Source organism: Panthera leo, chromosome F3 (assembly GCF_018350215.1).
Source record: "Panthera leo isolate Ple1 chromosome F3, P.leo_Ple1_pat1.1, whole genome shotgun sequence".
Taxonomy (NCBI): Eukaryota; Metazoa; Chordata; class Mammalia; order Carnivora; family Felidae; genus Panthera; species Panthera leo.
Genome location: NC_056696.1, coordinates 39,786,709 through 39,807,649, shown reverse-complemented (window position 1 = coordinate 39,807,649; position 20,941 = coordinate 39,786,709). Strand labels below are relative to the sequence as shown.

The 20,941-nt window shown below is 37.6% G+C and overlaps 1 protein-coding gene across 4 annotated transcripts in view; it reads right to left on the bottom strand.

The window, feature by feature from the left end:
• The window catches only part of CAMSAP2 (calmodulin regulated spectrin associated protein family member 2), a 112,717-nt gene that overhangs the window by 41,651 nt on the left and 50,125 nt on the right, over positions 1–20,941 (bottom strand). For all 4 annotated transcript variants that reach the window (XM_042924573.1, XM_042924574.1, XM_042924575.1 and 1 more), the window contains exon 3: positions 10,804–10,965. In XM_042924573.1, the coding sequence (XP_042780507.1) occupies positions 10,804–10,965 (162 nt within the window). The remainder of the gene's footprint in view (positions 1–10,803; positions 10,966–20,941) is intronic.

Genomic DNA, 20,941 nt, shown 5'->3' with positions numbered 1-20,941 from the left:
CATGTGAGTGAAATCATACGGTATTTTCTCTGACTTATTTCACTTAGCATTATACTCTCTAGATCTATCCATGCTGTTGCGAATGGCAAGATTTCCTTTTTTTTAGTGACTGAATAATATTTTATTGTGTGTGTGTGTATATATATATATATATATGTATAGAAAACCCTTTGAATCAAGTTCTTAATCTGTAATTTCATAGATATGTCCTTGAACCATGAGCGGGTTTTAGTGCGGTCATAATGCCACAGCTAAATTAGATGAAAAAAATTTCTGTATGAGAACTTTTCTGGGAGAAGGTTTAATTTATCTCCCAAAGATTATTCAAACAGTCCATAATCCAAAAAGGTTAAGAAACAGTCTATGTACTGCATAAAATATTTCTTAAGAATAGTTTAAACAATTCTGGATTTTGAGCTAATAATTTTAAGGTCACTCTAATAATAATAAAGTTCAAATTTATTAAGTCTGGCACTCTGGAAAACATTATGCCATTATCAACCACTATAACTCTAAACTAAATCAATAATTTTCTGAACTCTTCTATTGCCTAAAATTCAGTTCAGTGGCTAAAAACAAATAGAGAATTTTAATTTATGATAAATTTAATGAACAATAGTCACTAAGAGTCTTCTATACTCATGATATTTCTAAGGGGTTGTAAGGAATTTAATCAACAAATTTATTTTGGCACGTGAATCTGCAGCGTTCTAAGATTTCCTAGTTGCTCTCTTACTTCGATCATCGGTTTGGTTAAACAAAATAGAAGAGACAGCAGAATTAGAAAAGACCTAGCTTAGATTCAAAACCTGTACTTACAAGCTGTGACCTCAATAATTTCTTGATACTTCTGAGCCTTAGATACTTTTTAATAAAAGCTATTTCATAAAGCAGTTGGGATATTATGGCTCTAAAATGGTCCCCACTGAACCCCTGGAGTGTGGGCTGGACCTATATTTCTAACCAACAGGACACAACTAAGGTGACAACTAAGGTGATATCACTTCAGAGATCAAGTTACATAACATTCTAATTTCCATCTTGCTAGCCAACTCTGGCTGGCTTTGATGAAGCACGCTGCCAAACTGTTAGCTGCCCTGTGGAGAGGCCCACATGGCAAGAACCTGCCAACCTTGCCTTCAGCCCAGAGACAGTAAGAAACTGGGGTCCTCGGTCCAACTGCCTGCAATGGACACTGCCAACAACCACATGAACTTGGAAGTGGATCATTCTGTAGTCATACGTTGAGATAACACTACAGGTCTGGCCAATGCCTTGACTGCAACCTGGCCGGACTCAGAGAGGATGCAAGGAAGCAGGGCCTGGATCTGTGACCCACAGAAACTGATAATACTGAAATTATTATAATAAATAGGTGATTAAATAAATAAGCAACTGAGAAAACACAGAGGACAACAGAAATAATATACAAAATATACCAAGTAAAGTACATGATACATAGCACATGTTCCATAGATTCTTATAAACAATATATCCTCAAAGTTATACCAGATAGTTAAATCTCTATAGGGGCTTTAACAAACCTTAATAAAATACTTTAAGGTGATGTAATGGTATAAGTCATCCTAAATACCAAAATCATGATAATGAGAAAATTTTACATGTTGATAATTCATTAACTTTCATAATAGAAAAAAAGAAAACTACAAGACATGTTGCAGACATGACAAGACATGACATGCTACTTAACCTACCTGGGTACCCAAAACAGTGAAGTGAAATAATTAGCTTATTATAATAATTAGCTTTATGAATATAATAATTGGCTTATTAATAATTATTAATAATTAGTTCCCAAATGCTGGTTAGAAAGTTCTACTACTGAAGTTGAATCATGATATTTTTTTGTACATCTCAAGGAAAAAAATTAAAGGGATGTGATGTATTAGAGAGCTCATCATGACTCAGAGGGAGGTCACCATCTGAACAAGTGCTGAGGACTAGTGAACTAGACAACAAAAAACAATATTTGGCTTTAGTAGTATGAATTAGGTAAAAATAAATTTGTTAAAATGATATATTAGATTTAAAATATCTATTAATTTAAAAATATACATTAGCTTTTAATTTTTTCATTTTATTTATTTATTGATTGATTGATTGATTTTTTAATTTTATTTCAAGTGAGTTAATATACAGTGTAGTCTTGGCTTCAGAGGTAGAGCCCAGTGATTCATCTCTTACATATGACACCCAGTGCTCATCCCAAAAAGTGCCCTCTTTAATAATGCCCATCACCCATTTAACCCATCCCCCACCCATCTCCCCTCTAGCAACCCTCAGTTTGTTCTGTCGGGAAGCCTGACTGACTCAATCTATACAGCATGTGACTCTTGATCTGGGCATTGTGAGATCCACCCCCACGATGGGTGTATAGATTACTTTAAACATTTTTTTTTATTTAAAATACAAATAGTAATGTGTATCCTTGCCTTAGTATAAGTCTAAAGTTATTCAGTATTTTACCTTCCTCGTGAATAATACAAAAACCTCAGAAAGCCTTTAAATCAAATCATACCCTTTCATCTCCATGCTTTTTCATTCAGAATTATAGTTTGCTTCTTATGGGCCTCAAAATGAGATATTATGATTTTTTATAATACTTATTTAGATTTACACAAATGTGTAACAATTCTGCTTTTTATCATCGCTTCCTACATCCCACCTCTTTTTTCTAGGTTCAATTTCTTTCTTACTGAAGTACAATCTTTCAGTAGTTCTGCAAAGGTGAGTAATGAACCGCCTTTCTTTGAACAAATCTTAGTATCACCTTTAATCTTGAATAAAAGGTCTAGAACCCTAGGTTCATTATTATTTTTCTTCAGCACTTTGAAGACTTTGCTACATTGTCTTCTGTGCGCAAATATTACTACTGAGAAGGCTACTACAGTCTAACTGCCATTCTTTTCAGAGGCTCTGTCTTGAATTTTTAGAGTTCTGAAGATTTATGATATGTGTCGGTATGGATCTGTATTAATTTATCCTGGTTGGAACTCATTGTGATTCCTGAATTTGAAAGTTTGTATCTTTCAATGGTTGTAGAAAATTGTGTATTTCTTCAAATATATTCTCTCTTCCCCGCTTCTCTCTGGTAATCTCTTTTTGGAATTCCAATTAGGAATTCCATTAATCTTGATTTCATATATTCCATCTCATCTCTCTGGGCTTCATTCTGGGTAACTTCCTTTCGGCAAGTAATTCCCTCTTTACATCTAATCTTCTATTTTAAACTTTTGATTTTTAATGAACAACATTTTTGATTTCTGAAGTTATTTTGGTTATTTTTCCGTTATGTCCCCATGGGGCCTTATTCTTTCCTATAGTTTTTATTCCATGTTTTATTTCCAGTCATTTAAACATTTATTTTTGGGGCCCCTGGGTGGCTCAGTCAGTTAAGCGGCCGACTTCGGCTCAGGTCATGATCTCACAGTTTGTGAGTTCAAGCCCCGGGTCGGGCTCTGTGCTGACAGCTCAGAGCCTGGAGCCTGCTTCGGATTCTGTGTCTCCCACTTTCTCTGCCTCTCCCCCACTTGTGCTCGCTCGCTCTCTCTCAAACATAAATAAATAAAATGTAAAAAAAAAAAAAAACCCACACATTTATTTTTATAGTCTCAGAACCTTACTCTCTGAGGTTCTTGCAATGTAACCCTCACTTCTCCATGTGTTTCATAATTTTTGATTGTCAGTACTTTTGAATTTGCAGCAAAGACTCTCCCTCCCCCGCTGCCTTTGGATGTGGAAGTGAACTTTCAGAGTATTTTTAAATTTGCTTCTCTGACAGGTGCCAGAAAGATTATTACTGGCCTAGTACTAGTATTTTGTTACTTTGTTGCCTTCTCCCATTTTCCTTGATCATCAGCTGAGTGCTCATCTTCCTGCATGTTCAGTTAAGGAGGCCTCTTTCCCAGACCTAGAGGGAAACTCATAATCAGCCTAAGAAAATCATGATAGCCTCATTCTTCTTGCTAAAAGATGGTTTAGGTACAGGCAAAAGAATCTGTCTTAGACAACAGGACCTCCTGGTGGGAAGACAATCTGAGGGCAAGTTTTCTTTGTAAACAGAAGAGTCCAGAATACCCTCTCATCTTTGCTAGACATTATTGTGACTGGGTATGATCCCTGCAATCACTGGTGCCATTATACAACCACAAATGGAAACATTGTATAGAATTAAGAATAACAGAATAGAGGGGCGCCTGGGTGGCTCAGTCGGTTAAGGGTCTGACTTCAGCTCAGGTCATGATCTCGCAGTCTGTGGGTTCGAGCCCTGCATCAGGCTCTGTGCTGACAGCTCAGAGCCTGGAGCCTGCTTCGGATTCTGTGTCCCCCTCTCTCTCTGCCCCTCCCCAACTAGCACTCTGTCTCTGTCTCTCAAAAAACAAAATAAAAACGATTAAAAAAAAGAATAACAGAATAGGAAAGAAGGAAAGCCCCTATATTTTTGTTGCTGCTGTTGAGTCCCTAAATTAACTAACCCTGGATATGTCCCACCTTCAGTGATGTTGCTATGTGAGATAATAAATCCTTTAAGCTACTTGTATTTGGGTCTTCTGGCACTTAAAGCATGGCTGATGTGCTCCCTTTCACTGAGGGTCCAGCTTTCTGTGCATCTTTTGTGGGTCTAAATAGAGGTTGCAGTTCCTACTTCCCACAGCAGGCAAAACCAAGGCCTTTCCTTGTGTCCAAATGACTTTAAAACTCTAGCATATGCTTGACAGCCCAGTGGGAGAGCCACCAAAACTTCCAGGCCCCACTTTTCCTGGCACCTGAGAACTTCCTTTTCCTTCTTTAAAGCTCACCTCTGTAATATAAACTTTTCTAATTACAGTTTATCAAACATATGTCTAGGTGTTTATAAGCAGGAGGTTGTAGTCTTAATCCAACATGTTGCCAAAATCACTAACATTTTCTGTCTTGGTAATTTATGTGCTACAAAGCAGCTTTATAATTCACATGCATCTTGACATATTTTGATCAATTTACCAATTGTGTGGTGGGGAGAGTTAGGCAGAAAGAGGTGATGGGACTAAAACCTGGGAAAGTTTATAAGTTATTCTGTTGTTTTTGGGGGGGTGGTGTGTGTGTCTTCTTTTTTTTTTAGGTTAAAAAAGAAATACTTTCTAATTCACTGCTATGTAGTCGCAACTGATCTATCAGTTTGGAAATGTCTTCATGATTTTTTAAAAAGTTTTTATCTAAATTCTGTTCAAAAAGCAAATCGGTCATATATTGATACTTTAAACCATTATTCATTCATTTATTCACACATTCAACAGCTATTTACTGAATGCTAGTTATGTAACAGACATTGTATTAAGAGGCTAGGGATACAGTGATATATATAAATCCAGAATGGTCCCTATCCTCATAGGACCAAAAAAAAAAAAAAAAAAAAAAAGGGCAAGAGACCCCCAACTCCACCCCGCCAAAAAGGCAATTTATTAGGAGAGTTGTAAATACAGAGATAAGAAGAAAATAATGGGGGTGAGAGGGAGGACCTATTTTAGGAAGGCTGGGTGTGTCGGAGAAGGCCTCCATGAGAGGTAACTTAAGCTGAGACCTAAAAATGAGAGGCTGGCCATGATAAAAATAGAAAAAAGAGTATTCCAGACAAAGAATAAACAATATAAGCAAAGGCGTTGTGGTGGGGAAAATCTGGTATGTTTGAGGAACTGAAAAAACAGTATGGCTGAAACATGGCGAGGAAAGGAGGGGTTACAAGATGAAACCGGAAAGAGAGGTAGAACCAAATAATGTTAAGGTTCATGTATTCATAACTTGTGGGTACCCCTGCATGAGTCAGTCATTTAGTACAATCTTGTCTTCTGTGATTTTGCTTATTTTTAAATTCAAATTCATTTTCTGCCAATCATGCTATTTTAGCCATGTTATTCTCACTTTTCTATGGTAGGTTTTTTATACCTATGGGTGTATTATCCAGAAAAAATGGCAACTGGGTTAGGGTAACCCAAAATAAGAGCCAAAAGGAACAAGGACATACTAAATCTGAGAGACCAGAGTGAAGTCATGATGAGAAAATAAGTAACAAACCTGGTGTTCGTAGAATGGAGCAAGAAAAAGTACACTAGGAGGTTCAGGTTGAATCAAATGTTTTCAACCTCTATCTAAAAACTGAATAGGATGGATATGGCCGCGTAAAGGTGCTCAACATTCTTAATTAAGTGATTTCTTTATCCTTCTATAAATTCCCAAAGTTCTAAAAGGCCTAGCTTAATTCTGTAGCTGTACCTACCTCTTTTATTTATTACACATCATCTCTCTGCCAAACACTGCACTAGTCTAGGCACCAAGACTAAAAAAAGAAAGATGGGCACTGTACCTATCCTCACAAAGATTACTCTACTTAGATTTCTTTTTAGTGTTCTCTTTTTTAAATGTGTATTTATTCATTCTGGGGAGAGAGAGAGAGAGAAAGAGATAGAGAGAGAGAGAGACAGAGACATTGTGCGCGCACAAGCAGGGGAGGGCGGACAGTGAGGGAGACACAGAATCTGAAGTAAGCTCCAGGCTCCAAGCTGTCAGCACAGAGCCCGAAGTGGGGCCTGAACCTATGAACGTGAGATCATGACCTGAGCCAAAGTCGGACACTTAACCAACTGAGCCACCCAGGTGCCCCAAGATCATCCTAGTTTGTTTAAGCAATTAAGCAAAATAATTACAAACTCTCGGAAGTGCTATGATGTAAAGAAGACGTGTTGCAGCAGAAAATAAGACTTGACAGGTGCCCACTTCAGACAAGGTTGTGAGGAAAAAGTGCTGTCTAAATTGAGAAATGATGTGGGGTGCCTGGGTGGCTCAGTTAGTGAAGTGTCTGACTCCTGATTTTGGCTCAGGTTATGATGTCAAGGTTTGAGAGACCGAGCCCCACATCGGGCTCTGCGTGGAGAGCATGCAGCCTGCTTGGGATTCTCTCTCCCTCTCTCTCTGCCCCTCCCCTGCTTACTCTCTCTCTCTCTCTCAAAATAAATAAACATTAAAAACATAAATACACTGAGATGGGGCATCTTGGTGGCTCAGTCAGTTAAGTGTCTGACTCCTGATTTTGGCTCAGGTCATGATCTTACAGTTTGTGAGTTTGAGCCCCATACTGGGCTCTGTGCTGACAGTGTGGAGTCTGCTTGGGATTCTCTCTCCTTCTCTCTCTACCCCTCCCCTGCTCTCTCTCTCTCTCTCTCTCTCTCTCTCTCTCTCAAAATAAATAAAAAAATATTTATCAACAAAGAAAGAAACAATGGAATGGAAGCCATGCAAAAACCGGGAGATGAGCTGCCCAGGAACGGGACACATCATGATCAAAGGCCCTGTGGGGAGGCAGACAGCTAGAATGAAGTGAGTGAAGTGTGAGAGGAGAACAGTGGCCCCAAGCTGAGAATGGAGAAATGCACAGGATGTAGGCCATGGTGCATTCTGCATTTTAAGTGTAAAATGAAGCCCCTAAAAGTTTTAATAAAGGAATGACATGATTCAAGTTACACTGTTAAAAAGATATTCTGAGATTTTGTTCTGATAACAGTGGAATAGCATGTATCACACTAAGCTCCCCAGAACAGCAGTTATAAACTGGACGAAGTACAAAAAAAGCAACTGCCGAAGGTATTGGAGAGCAATCAAAAGCAGACAGAAATGGGAAAGGATGTGACCTTTGAAAGGAGGCAATATGCTGAGTGAAATCTATGTTTTTCAAGGGCTTTCTCCTCAATTCACACAATGCACAGTGGATAGAACCAAGCAGAAAACTAGTTGTGTTGGATTGAAGAACTGAGGGAGAAATCGGAGACTGTCAGAATGGCTGGATGTTGAGGAAGATCCTGGAAAAGAAGGAATCACTGTGGAGGGACACCCCAGTTGCACATCTAAACTGCCCTCAAATCCTTGGCTGAGCCCTGAACTATGCACGTGTAGGAAAGACTCAAAAGAGTCAAGGGGGCGGTGGGGGAGGGAGGAGGGGGGGGAGGAGGGGGGGAGGGAGGGGGAGGGGGGAACAACTGCTGAGAGGCTGAAGAAGCTGCCTGCTACGGGGGAGCTGGTGTGGCACTCGAGTCCAACACCAAGGTAAACACCTTGGGTTCTCCACCAAAACTTTAGAAGGGTCACACATGATTTAGAAGTAAAGGCTGAATTTAAGAGAAGTACAGAGAAGTATTCACTTGATTTGTCAAGATGAAAGCCAACTCCCAAACCAACTCAGTATAGGGGTGGGGATGGGAGAGAATGCAGAGAAGGCCGGTGAATGAGGAAATAACTCTTTGGAGAAGTTCTGTGTATGGAGGAATTGGGTTGGGGAAGTTTTATCAGAATGGGAAACACTAGTGTAAGTCTGTATTCTTGTAAGAATGGTCCAATAGGGAGGGAGAACTGGATGATGCAGGAGAGTGAGGGAATCACAGTGTGGTCCACAGACCAGTAGCATTAGCATCACTGGAGCTTCTTAGAAATGCAGACTCTCCACCCCAACCCCATAAAGTCAGACCCTGCATTTTAACAAGTTCCCTGGGGACTCTAATGCACATGGAAGCATGACAAGAACTGAACAGAGGACCAATGACAAAGACAAGGGAAGAAAGCAGAGTTCTAGAGTAATAAGTAATGAGAAACTGGTCTTTGACAGGAAGGGGGAGGGGTCACTTTCTCCACTTTAAAAGCAGGAAAGACAGAAAGACAATGAATACTGATGTGGAAAGGTTTACAGATTTGGTAGCAAAAAGAAAATTCCCACCTGATGACTTCCCATCTCTCGTCTCAAAAAAAGGATGAGGCAAGGTCCTCAACTGACAGTTAACAAGGGATGGGCTATGGAAGGTCTGAGGATTAGAGAAGAAAGGATGAAATAATTTTCAAGTGTGGGAAAGTGAACTTCTTAGGGACACACTTGTTGGCCTGGCAGTAAGCACTGAGTGTTTATCTGAAGTCTGTGCTTATAAATTTAAAGCGAAACTAGCTTCCTTGTGTAAATTTCTCCTTTATATCCATAGCTGCACCCTAGAGAGAAAGCAGGTAACTGAGCTCAACCAGGGTTGTGTCACATAAATCACAGGGAGAGAAAAGGAGGCAAAGTAACTGACAGTACTTGCAAGAATCTAGTTCAAAAAAGAAATCTTAACTGAGACTGTAAGAATTAACAGCCACAATGGTTTGGAACTCATGATAAAGCTGAACACTGTTAACGGTAGGGGTATTTGAGTAAGTGAAGGAATTATTTAAGAATGAGATGTTTGTGGGGTGCCTGGGTGGCTCAGTCAGTTGAGTGTTCAACTCTTAATTTCAGCTCAGGTCTTGATCTCACGGCCATTAAATCAAGCCCCTCCATGCTCAATGCAGAGCCTGCTTAAGATTCTCTCTCTCTGCCCCCCTCCCCTGCTCACACTCTCTCTAAAATTTAAAAAAAAAAAAAATTAAAAAAAAAAAAAAAAAAGAATGAATGAGATGTTTGCAATAAGATGTGAAGGTTACATCCTGATGATTGTCCAGAGCTAAGGAGGAAGAAATCAAGGAACTCCAGGAGCAGAGTATTAAATGGGCTTTCTACATTGATACTGATAACGATGATAAATGAAGTTTTTTACATTTAGCTTCTCGTTATGCAAGCATTCAAGGAAGGATACCTGAAGGTACAATTTCTTTTAGATCTGCTCTGGTCTTGTTCATGGGTAAGGTTTCATTTTTTTCTGGAGTGATAGTTACAAACAAATGCAAATCAGGAGGAATTACTCAATTTGGCAAAGGGAGTAATAAGCTGACAATTTAAGCATCTTCAGAGCATAAATAACTAATCACAGTTCCATAAAAATTTCCAAGAGAAATCTACAATCATTACAGTCTTATGCAACTCAGTCAAGCAAACCTAAGAATCAGAGAATAGGAAATAGGAATTACTTCATTATTAGATTCAAAAAATACTCACTGAACACCCACAGTGTATACAACACCCTACTCTGAGTGCTGGAAATTTTCTAATAATCTGATATGAACTAAATCATTATTAAATGTAATTACAGATATTGTAGAATATACAGAAATCTATTTTCATCATTTTAACAGATTTTTTTTTTAATCAAAAGGTAATGGGAAATTTTAAGTAACTTAAACAACTTTAGCTTTCATTTTGATTTAAAACAAAAACAACAATGGAGTGTGCCTTAGGTCTGTTCAGACTGCTGTAACAGCAATAATCACAGAATAGGTGGCTTATAAACAGAAATGTATTTCTCATAGTTCTAGATGCAGGCAATTCCAAGATCAAGGGACGAGCAGCTCTGGTGCTTGGGGAGGGCCTGCTTCCCGGCCATCTTCTTGCTGTGACCTCACATGGCAGAAGGAGCAAGGGAGCTTGCTGGGGCCTCTTTCATGTGGGCATTAATCCCATTAATGAGGGCTATGACCTAATCACCTCCCAGAACCCCACTTCCTAACACCATCACATCAGGGGTTGATTTTAACATAAGAGGGGTGTCTCGGTGGCTCAGTCAGTTGAGCATCCAACTTCGGCTCAGGTCATGATCTCATGGTTCATGAGTTCGAGCCGCATATCACGCTTGGGGCTGTCAGTGCAGAGCCCACTTCAGACCCTCTGTCCCCCCTTCCCACCCCTCCCCCGCTCACATTCTCTCTCTCAAAAATGAATAAACATTAAAAAATATATTTCAGAATAAGAATTTGGAGCAGACAAAACCTGCAATCTACAGCAGAGTGGCAATATATGATTAAAGATTGTACTTTTCCTGGTTAGGAGACTCATTTTTACTCAAGTGAGCATATTCCTACCTTGTTTATCCAGTACATGACAGCATCCTCAATATCATAGGGCAAATCCGTGGCTTGAAAAAAAGCTGAGTACTGTTGAGCACAGGCAATTACTTTCTCTATACTGACCATTTCTACGGTATAAGCCATCATTAGGGTATCTATCATGGCCAAATGAGCACTCTGAAAATATAAAACAAGAACAGAGTTTAAAAATTACACTTAGAAACTGCTATTGATATATTTTACAATATTAGTAACAATTCCTAACAAAAAGTAACAGAACTAAAGACTACAGAAGATAAGCCTTAATAAGAAAGCACAAATGAGAGATAAGCTAACTGAACCAAACAAACTTATCACTGAAATAATTAGTGAGGATCTTTAAGACACTCATTCTCTTCTATTCAGGGAATGTTCCTTTTCCTGTTTTTCCTATTTTTGATAATGTTGTAATCATTTACCCAGCAATACAATTTACAAACTTCAGAGCATCTTTGACTATGCTCTTTCCTCAAGCTTCATAACCACATAGTAGAAAAAGTTTATAGATCCTGCTTCTAAAATGTCTCTCAAATCTGCCGTCTTCCTCTTTCTGACTGCCACAGTTCCCGCGCAGACCATCAACATTTCTCACACTTGAACAAGGCAAAGGACGCTCTGATTCTCCTGGCTCCAGCTTTTTCCTTATCCTATTCGTCCAGCAACCCAGGACCCCCAGTCTTTCCTTTGCCTTTTTGTGTTGTGCGTGTTTGTTTGTTTTTAAATACAAAAGTGTTGTTACACCCTGTCGCTTAAAAGTTCCAAACATTACAAAATACATAAAGTAGAAACTACCCCTCCCGGTCCTCCTCCCCTAGCAATGTGAACAGTTTGGTAAGTATTCTTACAAAAAAAATTTAATGCACACCAAATAGATAAACATTTACATTAATTACATTACACATTTTAAGTTTTCATAAATAATTAATAATTAATAATTAAATAATGTATTTCATAAATAACCATTAATCTGCTCCCTAGAAAGTCTGCAGCAACCTTTATCTCCCACCAAGAATGTTATCACTGTGCCTGTTTCCCCACATTTTTTTTTTTGTCAACATTTGGTACCATTCACTTTTTATCATATGTGTCAGTCTGAAAGTTTAAAAAAAAGAAACACACACACACACTCATTTGACTTTGCATTACGCTGAATAACGATGAGCATCTTTTTACATGTTAAGCAACCAACTTGTATTTTTTCCCTTGGAAAACTGCCTGTTTATATCTTTTGCCTGTTTTTCTCTTTGAGATGTTCATCTGTTTTTATTTCTTGATTTGTAAGAGCTCTTTATATATTAGGTATATTAGCTCTGTGTCATTCAAATAGCAAATACATCTTCCTAGTGTGCCTTTGGATTTTCAACTTTATTTGTAGTATAGTTAGCTACAGAGAAGTTCTAAATACATACTTGGTAAAATCTGTCAATCTTGCTATTCTCCTTTATGACCCAGAACTTATCTCACGTTTGCAAAAGGTTTCCCCACCCCACAAATACAGAAATATTTTCCTCTTTTTCTATTGCTTTAAATCTATCTAGAATTTGCTTTTGAAGATATTATAAACTAGGGACTAGTTATTTTTCCAAATCAGAGATTTCATCATATCACATTCTCTCATGAAGTCTACCTCATTTACTTTATATTAAAGTCCATACTCCTTAAACAGAGGTAAAGTACTTTAACAGCTGGTCCCTACCTATTACTCTAGCCTTTTAACTTACCATTTCCTTCCACCAAATCACACTCCTTTCAAAATAGGCAGAGAAGACTGCCATTCCCCAAATCTGTCGCCAATTTTCAAGTTTCCATGCCCTTGCTGTTGCTGTCCTCCTTATAATCTAGACTAAGTCCTGACATTGGCCTGATTGTTATCTTCATTCTAAAGGCTTTTTCCAATTCACTTTCCAATCAAAATGACTCATTTTTCCTACAGAATGAGTACAGGTTCCTACAAAATAGTGTTTATACCTGCATTAAATTCTGACTTATCTAAAGTAGGGCATGAGCACTGGTATTTTTAAAAAGTTCCCCAGAAGCCAGGGCTGAGAATCACTGACTTCTCTCATCATAGTACAGTTACCTGTATACAACCCTGTTTCCCTCGTTAGACAGTAAGACTCTTGAAGGCAAGGACATTATCTTAGTTATATTCATACTTCCTACACCTAACATGGTACCTGGCAACTAGCAAGAACTGAAGAAAGTTGGAAGGGAAGAAGCTAGTCTGGGGGGTCACCAGAAGGAATGGGGAGCTAGCTTTTCACTGGAGCTTAAGAAAGTGGTTTCGACTAGGAGGTAGTAGACTAGCCTATCAAAAATTTAGCACTACTTATAGAAAGGCAAATACTTTATCTTAATAACAACAATCATACAACCAATGGTGACTCCTACTTATTAAGTCTAACTTAGGTACCAGATACTGTGCTAAGTATGTCATTAATATACTAGTTCTTTCATGTCAAATCTCTTCTGAAATAAAGCCGGAGATCATATACTTTCTACAACCCTCACAACTCTCTAAAGGAAGTATCACTTACACATTTTATATGTGAGGAAGCTGAAGTTCAGACAACTAAATAGTTTGTCCAAATCTAATGGGCTCTTTCTATTGTATCATGCCGTTGGCAGAAATTAAGTTATTTAGTTAAGCAAGAAATATGTTTTGGAAATTCTAAATAAACATATGCACAAAAGAAAAATAGCCATAAATAATTGTTTCAAATTCAGATATTTTCACGTTCTACTCTACCCAGTAAGTCTTTTCCCGACTGCTACTGCCCAGGTAGCCCGGTTATTCCTTCAGAGTCGAAGCGGCACACTGTTATCACTTCTAGCACCTCCTTTCACTCAAGTCATTTATTTGTATGTGTCCTCTCCATTCAACTCTTCTGGCCCTAGTGAGCAGACGGTCTTTCTCATCTTTCTTCCTAGCACAATGATTTAAGGAAGAAAGTTCTCAGAAATCAGTATTTGATAGCATTAAAAAGCATAATTTGAACAAAAAGGTGGGAAAACATTTCAAGAGCCACAAAACTATTCATGTACTCTTTACCAAGATTTTTTCTCTTGGCAATTTATTCTACAGACATAATTTGAGAGGAAAAAACAGCTATGTGAATGAAAGTGACCATTACAGTATTATATATAACAAAAAGGAAGGAAACAATGTTACAACCATAATGAGCTATTTATGGTATCCTGAACTATTTAACAATAGGGATATGCACAATACAATACTGAGTGGAAAAAACACCGTACTATAATAATGTTCAAGATACACACACACACACACACACACACACGCCCCTATACATACACATACATATATGTATATACATACAGGTATGGATATATACATATAATATATATAAAAAGAGGAAAGGAAAAGGTGCAAAGAAAAAACTTACTTAGAAATTACCTTGTTATAGTATGCAAAACACACATATAAAATCTATAGTTTACTTCAAAAATTAGGATGCTAAACACTAAGTATGATTAGTAATGCATTTTCAAAATAAAAACATTTTCTCATATTGTCCTTATAGTTATGTCTATATGATAATCACCCACTTCTTTAAACTAAACTTTCAAATTTTAATATGACTTTTTTTACCCTTTAATTTTACAATATGAGGTACAGATAAATTAAAAATTATATAAAACAGAAAGTATATAACGAATCTAGAAAAGATCAGTACTAAGAAAAAAATAATAAGCTCTAGGTCACAATGAATATAGAGTAATTTATATCTCTAGATAAAGCACACATATTTAATTTCTTACCTAAAGAGTTAAGATCAGAATAACAACAACTACAGCTAACACAGATACTATGTGCCATGTAATATTTTCAGCATGCAATGTTTTCAGCACTTGTATTAAACTCATTTAATACAACAACCCTGTGAGAGGGACTATTACTACACCTGTTTTCTGGATGAGAAAATTGTGTAACCTGTTCAGGGTTACTCAGCAAGGAGGTAGTGATGTAGGGATTCAAACCCAGAGGTCTGGCTCTAGAGCCCATAACCATCTCACATCCACACTGCAGACTCCTCCCAGTGCCCCACTCTATGGGGCTGCATACTGCAGCAGGAGGCAAGACAGAATCTTGCAGTTCCAACAGCCGTGGCAGAAGCAACAGTTGTGCACTGAGGCCACCGGGGGGCAGAGCAGAATATGCTATGATCAGCAGTATGAAGACTGCTTACGGAATAAAAAGCAGTTCCAATGAAAAAGGAAAGGCTACAGAATTCCACTGAATTTACTGAATAGAGCTTAAAGTATCATACAAAGGCCAGTATTAGGTTCTGTATCTGTGTTACAAAAATTTTATTTTTGTTACCTCCAATCAGTGGACTCTACACAAAACAAGTTACATTTATGTATTAGAAATTAAAGTTAATGCTATTACACAGAGGCATCTGGGTGGTTCACTTGGTTGAACATCCACCTCTTGATTTCCACTTCCAGTCATGGTCCCAGGTCATGAGACGGAGCCCCGTGTGGAGCCTGCTTGGGATTCTCTCTCTCTCCCTCTGCCCCTCTTCCCTACTCATCACATGCTCTCTCACTCTCTCAAAAAATTAAAAAAAAAAAATTAAAGGGGCACCTGGGTGGTTCGGTCGGTTAAGCACCCAACTCTTGATAGCAGCTCAGGTTGTGATTTCATATTTTGGGGAGACTGAGCCCTGCCTCAGCCTCTGTGCTGAAGGCACAGTGCCTGCTTGGGATTCTATCTCTCCCTCTCTCTCTGCTCCTTCCCTGCTCTCTCTCTCAAAAATAAAGGTTTTTTTAAAATATATTTCTATTAACGTTTATTTACTTTTTGAGAGACAGAAAAGTTTTTTTAATATAAAAATAGCTATTAAATAAGGAGAAGCATTTAAGTGTTATAGGTGAGAAATTTATTAGTCTCAAAAATTAGTTAAGATATAAGTCCTAGTATTGCATGTCTTTTATTATTCTTATATCAGATTTAGACATGGAATTTAAAAAAAATTCCTAAGAAGAATCCAGGTCTTGGCCTACTGTGGTAATAGTAGCTCTAAGTGCCCATGTCCAAGTAGTCCTAGAAGGGTATAAGAAGGAGCCAAGACTTAACAAATCAATCATGAACATGAAGTATTTGAATCGTTCTGCTAAAGTGATATGCACAGCATATACATATCAGACGGGGGTTTGTCAGAGTTAATTCCAATTCAGAAAATTATACTTTATCATTTATTTATAAAACAAGTTTACTGTAAGCTTCATTTATCTTTAATTAACATGGAGATAAAAGTAAAACAGCACTTATAACCCTACTGAGATACCACTACATATCCATTAGGAAGGCTATAATTTAAAAATCAGATAATAACAATTGTTGGCAAGAATGTGGAGAAATCAGAACTCCTATACACTGCTAGTGAAAATGTAAATGATGTAGCCACTGTGCAAACAGTTTGGCAGTTCTTCAAAAAGTGAAACAAAGGTTACCATTTGATCCTGTTATTCTTTTAGGCCTATATATCCAAGAGAAATGAAACTATGTGTCCACACAAAAACTGTTCACAAATATCACAATAGCCAAAAAGGTAGAAACAACCCAAATGTCCATCAACTGATGAATGGATATACAAAATATATACATTCTATACAATAGAATACAATTCAGCAATAAAGAGTGATATAAGAACACAGATGAACCCTGAAAATAATATGCTAAGTAAAAGATGCCAATCACATAAACACAAAAATACATATCATATTATTCCATTTATATGAAATGTCCAGAATAGACAAATATATAGAGATAGAAAGTAGTTAAGTAGATGCTTACTTAGGGTTGGGGGTGGGTGGGTGGGGAGATAGGATGGGTGACAGTAAAGGGTGTTAAGTAGATGCCTCGGTCTCTTCTCAGGGTGACACAAATTTTTTTAAATTGTGGAAATGCCTGCACACATCTGAATATACTAAAACCCACTGCACTATACACTTCAAATGAGTGAATTATATGGTACGTCAATTATATAACACAACCTATTGCCAAAATAAAAAATCAGATTAATTTCTGATGCTCTCCTCCCATGCTTTCAGTATAAATCCCCATAAATCACCATTTATGGCTTTAAGTAATCCATTCCATATGTTTGCAAAGTATCTTTATAAATATTTCAAGGTGAAAGGTGATTTATTTTTCTAGGTAGTGAAGTATTTTAGTATTTTAAGGATTGTCTGAGAAAGATCATAAATGATGATCTTTAAAAGTAAACTATATATATTTTATCTAGATTAGTTGGAGCCATAAGAAATTGAAAATAAAAAACTGCAAAAGGAAAATAGAATTTAGCATATTTATTTACTTTTCTTTTTATCATCAATATATAGATATTTCCTGCTTAAAGATATGCAGAATGCAAACTTATGGAAATAAGCAAATGTTATTTTTAATAATATCTAAAATACCTCATTGTTTAGAAAAATAAATCACCCTTCAACCTTGAAGTAGCCAGAATCTTAAGAGATAGATGTCTACAGTTGATATGAAAATTGAAATTTTCAACAAAAAAATTTATGCCTTTTAATTGTTTTAATGTTTAGTTTTGGGAGAGAGAGAGAGAGACACAGTATGAGTGGGGGAGGGGCAGAGAGAGAAAGAGAGACACAGAATCTGAAACAGGCTCCAGGCTCTGAGCTGTCAGCACAGAGCCCAATGTGGAGCTTGAACTCACTAATCGTTGGAGATCATGACCTGAGCGGAAGTCAGATGCTTAACTGACTGAGGCGCCCAAAAATTTATGCTTCTAATCATAAGGTCTGTCCTCTGGTATAAGGAAATCTTCACATATCAAAAATCCAGCCTATCAAAAGTGAGTTGATCCAAAGAGCAAAAAGCACTAGCCTTAAACACAAAGTCAGGAATATACGTTGACCAACAAAGATTTTAGTTGTAACCTACAGGAGAGTTAGGGCACTGTTGTTCCTGACATACTGATGTTGTACCCAAGCTGTATTAAACATGGTCAGGACCAAAAGTGCCACTGTTGCTCTGCTATCACCAGATGGAATGGTGAAAACGGCAGCTATGCCAAAGGAGACGACGTCCATGGGATTCAAAATACCCCTCTCATGAGATTCAACATTAGTTCTGCCCAAATTTAACAAATAGAGCACACAACAAAACAGCTAAGAGTTCTCTTTAATCTGTTTCTATAAGGGTAGTATGAGCATCTGGTTTATATTCTGTCATTTACATTTGGTGAATTTGACAATCACAGTACCCAATGGTGAACTATTTTCAAGATCACTTGAAGCAAACTGATACTAATCTTTACTGAAAAAGAACATATACAAAAAAACAGTACAGCCCAAACATCTATTAAAAGCCCCTGACCAATGAAAGATATTATGTGTCCTGAGGAGTTCCATCAACTTCATCTGGAATATGTTTAACGTCTAACAGTAAGTGTACTTTAAATGAGGTTCCGCTGGGTGGACATATAAAGGAACAGCATACCAGTAGTCAAGTAAATATGGTAAACAAAGGAAATAGTTTACAGCAGTGGTTCCAAATCTGGCTTATCATCAAAAAATTACAAATTCCCTAGCCCAAACCTTAGAGATGGTGATTCTTTAGATCCCCAAAGAGGCCCCAGAACAGCATCCTAACTGGAATCTTGCCTCCAACAGTCTCCACAGCCACAAGAAATTAACCTTCTGCAGCGCATCTCTAATCACAACATTCTACAAGCAAAAGCCTTCCATGACTTCCTAGAACCTAGCAGAAACGTCCAAAATTATTTGATTGATGAAGTTCTTCCTGATCTTAAAATAATCACTCATCAGGTCTCATCTTCTACTACATCTTATTTAAACCCTATGGTCTAATAGCATAAATTAAGAAGAGCAAGAGCTATTTAAGTAGAGTGCCTGGGTTCAACCTGGACTCTGCCACCTACCATATGGTTTGGGGCAAAGTCCTCAATTTCTCTGCGCTTCAATATCCTCATCTGGAAAATGAGATGATAATAATAGTACAAGGCATTTCATGCTCTAAAAAGAACATGGTTTTAATGTTAAGAATAGCGTTGGGGTGGACTACTCAAAAGCCCTGCCATTTTGTAACCAGGAGGTAACCTGGATCGTCCAAGCAGACAGCTCATCCTGGCTGGAAGTAGCTGCAGTATACATTGAAAAATGCACAAAAACAACTGTAGAAATGCTTCCGGCACTCTAACTAGAGCATGGCTGGTGGACGGTGAGATAGTGCTGATGGAGGTAGATCTCAGCTGGTAAAGCCGTATTAAGGTGGGCACAGGTGGCAATGCAACTGTCCCCAGGCAAGAGCTGCATCAGGCTGGGGATGCACCTCTCTGGGAAGGAATCCTGGGGGCAGGTAGTTATTGTAAGATTCAAATATGGAAGAACCCTATGGTTTCAGTTTTGAATTATAACCAATAAAGAACTCATGATTATATACATCTATTTTTCCTAGCCTTAACTTGAATAAAGGGCCTAAAAGCAATAACTACTAAAGTAGCAATAAATACATTTGTGCCCAGATCTTGGTATCTAAGTAACATTTCCCCATTAAAATAAAACTAAAGCTCTTTAGAAAATGGCTGATTCCAAGTCAGAGGCAAAAAAAAAAAAAAAAAAAAAAAAAAATACAAAGTGATCTTGGAATATAGTCATGTCAAAAAGAAAAAAAATATTCAAAGACTGATGGGGAGATGTCAAAAGATTATACAAGCCAGCTTGCATGGGGCTCCCACTGGCCAAATATGGGCCCACATGGGTATAAAAAAGATTCATGACAAAGGCACCTGGGTGGCTCAGTCAGTTGAGCATCGGACTTCGGCGAGGTCACGATCTCACAGTTCGTGGGTTGGAGCCCCACATTGGGCTTTGTGCTGTCAGCGCAGAGCCCGCTTTGGATCCTCTGTCTCCCCCCACCCCCTGCCCCTACCTGACGCATGCTCTCTCTCTCTCAAAAATAAATATTTAAAATAAAAGATAAATGACAATAATGAATTATAATACAAGGAATTAAAAACAAAAAGCATTCATGAGTTCATGATGATAATCATTTAGGGAAAAAGAAAGAAAAAGCTCTTCTTTACAGAATAATGCCAAGTAAGAAATGTAAAAGGAATGACAGTATTTTAAAAATCCCCATATTGCAACCACCAATGCTGTAATTAATTTGGCACAGATCATCAACAGACTATGAAACCACTAGGTGGAGCATTACTAGGAACAATATGCAATCAACTCCACACAATGCTTCCCAATTACAAAAGAAAATATGGTCAAACTTAGTATCACCAATAATGGGACCAACTGACATGATATGCCTCCTGATGAGATTCAACTGAAAGTATACAACATGACCTATGTAGCATTCATGCCAAAAAATTTCAATCTGAATCTAATTAGGAGGAAACAATCAGACAAGTCAGGATTAGGGTATAGTCTACAAACTAACTTGCTTCCATTCTATGGAATATGAATGTCATGAAATAATAAAACAAGGTGGGGGGAGACAACTGTTCTAGACTTAAAGAGAACAAAAACATGACAGCAAAAAGTAACAGATGAACTTTGATTGGTCCCTGGCTTGAAAAAGGAAAAGAAAAAGCTATAAAGAACATTTTAGGCACGATAATTGCAGAAATAAAAATATGGACTATGTGTTAGATAATATTATTGTAACATTTAATTTCTTGGTGTAATTATGGCCCTGTGATTATGCAGAAAAATGTTGTTTTCATAAGATTCTGGAATGATCGCGCACACACACACACACACACACACACACACACACTAGCAGAGACTCTAGAAAGAGAGAGGAAGGGAAGGAAAGAGAAGATAAAAGCAAATATGACAGAATGTTAGTGTCAAATATTTTTTAACTTTTTAGCAAAACATAAAGTTTTGCTAAACATAAAACTCATATTCATTTTTCACAGAAATCAGTTAAGTACATTTTATACATACATCCTTATATATGCTATACCTAAGTCAGGTAAGGTCTAAAGATGAATTTACAGATCTTGTACTGATATTCTTATCCCAAAACATTATGTTTATAGAGCAAGCTCTGTCTGAGTGATATCTGGCTAACACT